The following is a 7576-nucleotide window of genomic DNA, read 5'->3' as shown; positions in this document are numbered from 1 at the left end:
ACTTGTTTCATATAAAAAATAAAGATATAAATTACTTTAAAAAAAGGTGTTGTTTTTTGTCAAACTAAATACAGGAGGCTAATTTCTCTTTTATTACATTGAAGAAACAAAACGCCCTGAGGACGAATATCTGTAATCCACTTGAGCTGTTTGTGCCGACGGATAAACCGATTTAAGGATGTAAATGTTGAAAGATGAGAGCGAGATGGACTCATAAAGAGGTATGAGAGCGAGATGGACTCATAAAGAGGCATGAGAGCGAGCGAGGGGAGAGAGTGCTCTCACGCCGGTCTGCTGCCGGGTTTCAGATGCTCTGCTGCAAAGATAATAGAAACATGAAATATAACCCCGACCCCTCAGGGGATCCATCCCTCCACCCTGGAGGAGGCCTGGCTGTGTTTAATGTAAACACAACGAGGAGGTTTGAATCTGACAGGCAGGTAGGATCTACTTTGAATTAATTAACTTTACTTTTGTAAAGTTTATTTCTATTTCCTTCCTGGTGTCCAGAGTGAGCTAATGAGCCTGTTGTCTATATTTTAAATACAGTACTCCAATAAAAGTCACTTTTAGTTTGGTTATAGTTCTTTTAATAACATTTATGTTAAAAAAAACGTATATTTTAAGATAAAAAAATAAACTAATAACTCTGCCGAGTCCCATTTATTGGCCAATACTAAAAAAATTACACAAGCGTGATATAAAAACAGGTAAAAGTTGCCATATGGCTGCTGAGGGAGAAGTGATGTCACTGAGGTGGAGCTCAGATTCATCTCAGGGTCATTGGTGCTTGTAGTTTTCATCTGCGCCCCTGTGACGAGTCCCTGAGCAGCGTCTCATTGGCTCGGGGGTCCTGGCTCTCGGGGGCCCAGCCTCCAGGTGGAGGTAGCTGTGGTGGCTGCACCGGTTCAGGGTCTTCCTCTCCGGAGTCCACCCGATCCGAGAGACGCCTCTTGGGGGGAGGAGCCGGCGCCTTCCCGCCTCGGGGTCCTGACCCCTCCAGGCTGCTCTGTCCGGCCTCCACGATGGTGTTCAGCCTCCTCATGGGGATGTGGGAGCGGGATGAGGAGCGCGGCGTCAGGTCGGAGAGGTGCTCCACGTCTCCGCTTCCACCTAACACCAACATTTCATCATCGGTCAGTCTGAGTTTGATCTTCTGAACCGGTTCCTTCCAACAAGTCCTCACCGTGACTCCGCCTCCTGAGGGCGAAGGCGGTCTCCAGATCCCCCCCCGGCTGCAGCGAGAAGTACTTCTGAGACTTGGGGATGTTTCGCGAAGGCTGGAAAAGGAGGACGGAGAAGGTCAGGTGAAGGTCAGGTGAAGGTCAAGCAGGTGGATATGTAATGGAGACTTGAAACAGGAAACTCACCGGCTCACGGAAGCTCTCAGCGCGGAGGCTGCGCCTGACGCTCACGTGGCGGCGGATCAGAATCTCCCTGGTTCGGCTGTCGTCGGGCAGATTGTATTTGTTGGTGTAGTTCATCGTCTGGAAAGCATAAACACTCTCGGCATCATTTTCTGCGGCCCCTGACGGCTTGAAAGACATGAGATCCCCTTTTCTTCACGAAATTTAAGAAAAATTTCCCGTGCTTTTATTTTGAAGGTTTCAAATTAAATGAGATTATATTGTAATATTAGAGACATTTTCTTATGTAAAATATTTCTACACTCAAATAAACAATAATCAAATGCAAAGAGAGTTATTTAACACTATGTCCGAAGAGTTATAAAGTGTTTCCGGCCCTTTAAGAGGGCGGCCATGACGCTGATGTGGCCCACGGTGAACATGAGTCGGACGCCCCTGCTCTACATCATTGGGATGTCACAAGCGACTCGTAGGCCTCGGTAGGAAGGAAGTATCGAGAGACATAAAACGGAATACGTTTTATTCTCACTCATCGAGGTCATAATAATGTTTTTAACATGACGTTTGACGTGTTCCTCTGCCGGGGGCGGTACCTTCTGTCGGATCTTGTACATGTTCTTCGACAAGATGTCTTGCATTTTCCTCACGTCGGCGGGAAGGAACTTCTTCTTGGGCCGCGACGACTCCTTCCTCTTGTCGCTGGCGGGAAGGAAAGCGATGGGAATGTAAACGCCGCTAATAACGTTTATAACGCGCCAACAAGGCCAACTCTCGGGTTGCCAGGTTGGCACATTGACTGTTGGCGTGGAGACGTGTTCTAACAACAAGGCGAGCGTACTTCAGGGACACGAGAGACGGCGCCGCGCTGAGGTCGCCCATCGGGCCGTCCAGCAGCCCGATGGCCACCTGCAGCTCCAGCTTCTTGTACAGCGACACGATGCTGGACTCGGCCCGGTTGTCCCGGAGCAGGATGCGCCTCAGAACGCGGTCGTTGAACTTCTTGAACCTGGCGGGGAGACGAACACAGAGAGGCTCGTCTAATAATCAGGGTCATGACCAGAGGGTTCCCAGGACTTCAAACCGAATGTCTACGACCACGCAGGTGGTGTATCTTCCTTAAATGACACCATAGTTTGATTAAAATAATAAATATGTGTATAAATGTTCATTCTTTTAATGAAACTGCGTTAATAAAAGTATGAATATAACACATGTTCATGACTTTTTTTTAACTTTTGTGATTTAAACATTTTTTTAAAGACTTTTCCAGGCCTGGAAAAACCCATTTTTAAATTCCATGACTTTTCCATGACTGTAGGAACCCTGAATAAAAGAAAACACGGATCCTACTTGTCTTTCCAGTAGTAGTGGCTCCATTGTCCACACAAGTCCTCAATCCCACTGAGGACGTGCTCCATCATCTGCAACACATCAACAGTTAGAGCGGCTGTTTGACCACAAATGAAATGGATGTGAGAACGGTGAACTCCTCCTGGTTTCAAGGGAATTATTTATAAAACAATTCTTGAGTTATAAATGTGATTGAAACGTATTTATATGGGAGATGTATGTGGAAGTATGTCTGTATGTATGTGTGTATGTGTATATATGTATGCATATATATATGTATGTATGTGTATGTATATATATATATATTGTTTTTTTAAATTTATTTTCTTTGTTATTTTTTAAAATGTTATATGCATTTTCTGATTTATTTGATATTAATTTAGGTTAAGAGTATATAAGCATTTTTGGCTTCTACCTATACCTTTTCAGTCTCTGTTTTGTATATTATATATAATAATATTGTATTGTATTTGATGTGATTGACTGAATAAAATACACAACAACAACAATAACAAAGAGACTCGCCCTGCCGTGAACCTCCACGTTGATGTTGTTCAGGTCTTTGTTGGTTTTCCTGATGTTCAGATACTCGACTATTGGACGGATGCTGATGCCCTGCCACAACAATCATAAGTATAATGTTTAAATGACACGTGACTCTGAGCACATGTCCCTTCAACATGGTTCATACGGGTTGGGGTCCTCACCTGGATGAAGACGGTGAATATGATGACGGTGATGGAGGCCGTGACGAACAGGTTCTTCCTGTTGATGTTGTCGGGCAGAGTGAAGACCAGGGCGAAGCAGATGGCGCCCCGCAGGCCGCCGTAGGCCAGGCCGAACTGGTCCTTGAAGTTGAGCGGGATGGTCCGGAACGGGTTGATGATCTGGGTCAGGACCAGGATGCCTGCCAGAACATTTTGGGGGGATTTCAAAGCGGGACCACTTGACATACAGCTGAAGCTTTGAATGAAGCCCCTCCCCCCTCACCGATGCCTCTCCAGAGGAAGGCGAACAGCAGCGTGAACAGGATGTAGGCCCAGTTCCACTCGTGCTCGGTGGTGATGGTCACCACGCCCAGGAAGAAGAAGATGAGGGTCTCGGAGATGGTGGCCAGCATCTTCACCACGTGGCGGATGGTGGTGCACGACCTCTGGGAGACGTTCTCCTCCACGTAGTACTTCATGGTGATGGCGCACGTCAACAGGCTGCAGGGGGAGGAGACACTTTCTAAATGGACTTCTATCTATTCAGATCTCATGGCGCCAGAAGAATATCAAGCAAAAAACTATTTATTTAATAATTAGAGTCCTCCTTCTTGTGCTGGAGTTGTCTCACATCACGGTACTCATACTGTTATGTATCTGAAAACTATAAATAGATGTTTTCTAAATGTACCTGTCATCAATAAGGACTTCTATGATGACGTATTTCATGTAGATATCTATTTAGACACCGGCCTCCACCTGTTAGTTGAGTTCTATGTGAAGATAACCACTTATTACGCTAAAAAAGAAGATATATATTTATATCAAGCAAAAAACAACTATATATTTAATAATTAAAGTCCCTCTGTTGTATGATTTGACTTGCTATATAAAGCATTTAAATGAAGAAAAAAAATTAAAAAGAAATATACTGTATATACATATCAAGCAAATAAAATAAAAAATAATAATAATTAAAGTCTATACAAAGCATTTAAAAACCCAAAATGAAGATATATATATATATATATTTATCAAGCAAATAAAAAGTAAAATAATAATAAAAGTTAAAGTCCTCCTGATTTGTCTGAATATAACTACTTCTTACGCTATATAAAGCATTTAAATGAATATATATATGTATATATATATACATATATATATACATATACATATTTGATTTGTCTGGATAAAACTGGAGTAGTTTCACATTATCTGGATGCTTCTTCAGCCACTTCCTGTTCACATGGCGGCGGCGGACCTGAACTCACGCCATGATGCTGGAGATGGCGAAGCACTCGGCCACCAGGTACGCCAGGTAGCTGTACATGAAGACGAAGAGGGGCTCGATCTGCCGCACGTTGTGGGTGAAGCGCGTGGTGAACGCCGCCGCGAAGCCAAACAGGAGGCCGAAGAGGACGCCGCCCAGCGCCACGATGAAGAACCGGGCGGCGCCCACGAACACATCGGTGGGCTCGACGACGGGCAGCACGGCCAGGTAGGTTAACATGTTGTAGAGCACCTGAAGGGAGACGCACACACACACACACACACACACACATACACACACACACACACACACACACACACACACACACACACACACACACACACACACACACCAGGTGGAAACGCTTCTCACGCGCTTGTGGTCAAGCAGGTTGAACCAGTCAGGAAACGGTTGAGACTTGAAGTCAGTGTCACGACATGTGAAGTGAAACTCGGCTCCCGGTGGAGGCTGGCGGGGGGAAGCTGCAGGCCGGCGGCCTGCTGACGACAGGTCAGCCTGAGGTCAGTCTGAGGTTAGCCTGAGGTCACTGAGGTCACTGAGGAGCGTCCAGCTCCCTTCTCACACATTAAAGCCTGTGTTTTATGTTTTTTATTCTTATTTCTCTTTGTTTTGTATTAGAATGTCCTGTCTCAATGTTTTACCTGCTGCTGCTGGACTGACTGATGAGTCGACAACTTCATTTCGTTGTATGTTTTTACAATGACAATAAACTTCCTTACCTTTACCTTTTTATTCTAGAGGAAAAAAATAAATAAAAATAAAGTCCATTCGATGAACTTCCCGAGGACGTCATTATCTCTGGAACTGTTCATTCGTAGACATCCATAAATCCACTTAAAGAACGCTCTTTATTTACTTTTTTAAAAATGTTCTAACTGGAACTAATCGCTGCTCGCATGAATTCTGTTGAGTTGCTACATTGTAGCCTCATAACTGACATGGCTGTTTGTAAAGTACGTTTCCACGGTTCACATCTCTTCCTACGCCCTGGAAATATTGATCCATCGACCTCTGAGAGAAGCTCTAAGACCGAGGAGACTATTAATAAACCAGGAGCCTCCACATCTCGTCGGTCTCATGCGCTCTGTGTTCTCACCACGGTGACGGCGTCGTTGAAGAGCCCCTCTCCGAAGATGATGATGTACGTCTGCTCGTTGACGCCGATGTCCTCGAACACGTTGAGCGCCGCCACGGGGTCCACGGTGGAGATGATGGAGGCGAACAGCAGGTTCTCCTGAAGAGGAGGAGCAGCAAGAGGAAGACCTGCATCAGAGGGGGAGGTCTGGGCCCAAGTCCACTCCAATGACCTTTGACCTTTCCCCCGAACTGACCTGCAGGTTGATGTCCTGGACTCCAAACACCTCGAACTGGCAGATGGCGAAGAGGGACATCCCGATGCCGATGCTGTTCCACAGGGTTCCCACCACGGCGTACCACAGCACCGTGCCGATGTTCTCGAAGAACGGCCTGGTGGGCATGAAGTAGCCGTTGTCCAGGACGATGAGCGGCAGCATGAAGAGGAAGAAGACATCCGAGTTGAGGACGGCGGGCGGCTCCTCCTGAACCGAGTGCATGATGGCGCCCACGATGAGGCCGACGGAGATCAGGAGGCAGGACTCCGGGATCCAGATGGTGATCTTATGGTAGATGTGGAATCCTGCAGGACAGACGGTGAGAGGCCCCGACTCATGTTCTGGACTCCAGGCCCAACAGGTTTACGCAAAGGACTCAGATCTTGAACTTCAGTATTTTCACTTAAAATACGACAGAAACTGATATTAAATATCGTCTAGTATCTCCAGACGTGTACTTCTTGGAGTATTTGAATGGTGACGTTCTACTTTTTGCCTCCACACTCACCGATCTTGGCGAAAGAGGCCAGGAGGACCCACAGCGTGAACTCAAAGGGGACCTGGATGCGAGGGTAGTCCATGGTGAACACGGGGAGGTGGGCCTTCTCCTCGTCGGGGAAGGCCTGGGCCTCGTCCAGCTCGTTGGGGAAGAGGTCGATGCCGCCGGTCGCCGCCTCCGTCTGCGGCGTGGGCTTCGACACCTGGAGCTCGCATCGTCCTCCAGGGCAGCAGCAGAGCAGCAGGAGCAGGAGGAGCAGGAGGCGCACGGGGGAGCCTCCTCTCTCGGGCCACATTTCCACGGGTCAACACTGGTCTCAGGTGGTTCCAGTGCGTCTCATAGACGTCCCATTGGAAGTCTAGTGGGCTGTGGCCATTAAAAAACACGAGTTGTCATTGATGTTCATGAATATGAACTTTACTCCCATCCATGTCCACAGCCGGTAAAAAGCAAAGTCTCACGTGAAAAAGGAGTGTTTGAGTTGAAATGAAATCCTTCGTCTTGGAGCGGCGTTCACGTGAACGTGTGTGAGGTGCAACTGAATGCCGGTTTCAACTGTTGCAGAACCTGCTTGTCTTCACCTCTGTGCCCTACCTCTTGGGTGTTGCCCATGAGGAACACACGTCCTGGGTGACATGACACAAAAAAAACCTGGGCGATAATTGCTGCATTCAGACAAATCCATTTTATTTTGTTATTTTGAGTGAATCGGTGTTTAAATTCACCTGAACAACCAGCGGACGCAGCAGGTGTAGGTGCCAGTATGTTGAACGTGTAGTACCACATTGAGTCCACATGGTGGCGATAGACATCAACTCTACTTTGAGACAGCATTTTAAAAGTTAAATAATCATAACGATTACATTTACTGTTATATTTTCTGTTTGTAGTGAATAGTATTTAGCTAATAGCAGTACACCAAATTATATATTAAAACGTAAAATGTACATTATAAAACTTTTATTTAATAAATACATTGTTATTAAAAACATGTATAACTAAAATAACAT

The 7576-nt window shown here is 46.1% G+C and overlaps 1 protein-coding gene across 2 annotated transcripts; it reads right to left on the bottom strand.

Moving 5' to 3' along the window:
* Positions 1-574: 574 nt before the first annotated feature.
* On the bottom strand, positions 575-7072 carry LOC130204456 (sodium/hydrogen exchanger 2-like). Of its 2 annotated transcripts, XM_056431201.1 has the most exons (14): positions 7028-7048; positions 6576-6932; positions 6047-6372; positions 5812-5949; positions 4696-4946; positions 3708-3925; positions 3425-3624; positions 3243-3332; positions 2718-2788; positions 2206-2373; positions 1961-2066; positions 1371-1487; positions 1187-1280; positions 575-1113 (listed from the first exon to the last, which is right to left on the bottom strand). In XM_056431201.1, the coding sequence occupies exons 2-14, from the start codon at positions 6859-6861 to the stop codon at positions 800-802; spliced, it is 2379 nt and encodes a 792-aa protein (XP_056287176.1). In that variant the 5' UTR covers positions 6862-6932; positions 7028-7048; the 3' UTR covers positions 575-799. The 2 variants fall into 2 exon arrangements, with proteins under 2 accessions (XP_056287176.1, XP_056287175.1); XM_056431200.1 differs by having other exon boundaries at positions 6576-7072.
* Between the last annotated feature and the right edge of the window lie 504 nt (positions 7073-7576).

The sequence above is a fragment of the Pseudoliparis swirei genome, chromosome 14 (assembly GCF_029220125.1).
Source record: "Pseudoliparis swirei isolate HS2019 ecotype Mariana Trench chromosome 14, NWPU_hadal_v1, whole genome shotgun sequence".
Taxonomy (NCBI): Eukaryota; Metazoa; Chordata; class Actinopteri; order Perciformes; family Liparidae; genus Pseudoliparis; species Pseudoliparis swirei.
This window is presented reverse-complemented; position numbering and strand designations above follow the sequence as displayed.

Excerpts from the sequence above, each read along its gene's own strand:
- LOC130204456 (XM_056431200.1), bottom strand. The coding sequence starts at position 6,861 with ATGTGGCCCGAGAGAGGAGGCTCCCCCGTGCGCCTCCTGCTCCTCCTG. Across the intron at positions 2,374-2,717 it reads CACTACTACTGGAAAGACAA|GTTCAAGAAGTTCAACGACC; the intron begins GTAGGATCCGTG and ends TCTCCCCGCCAG. Across the intron at positions 1,281-1,370 it reads CTGAGAGCTTCCGTGAGCCG|CCTTCGCGAAACATCCCCAA; the intron begins GTGAGTTTCCTG and ends CTCCTTTTCCAG.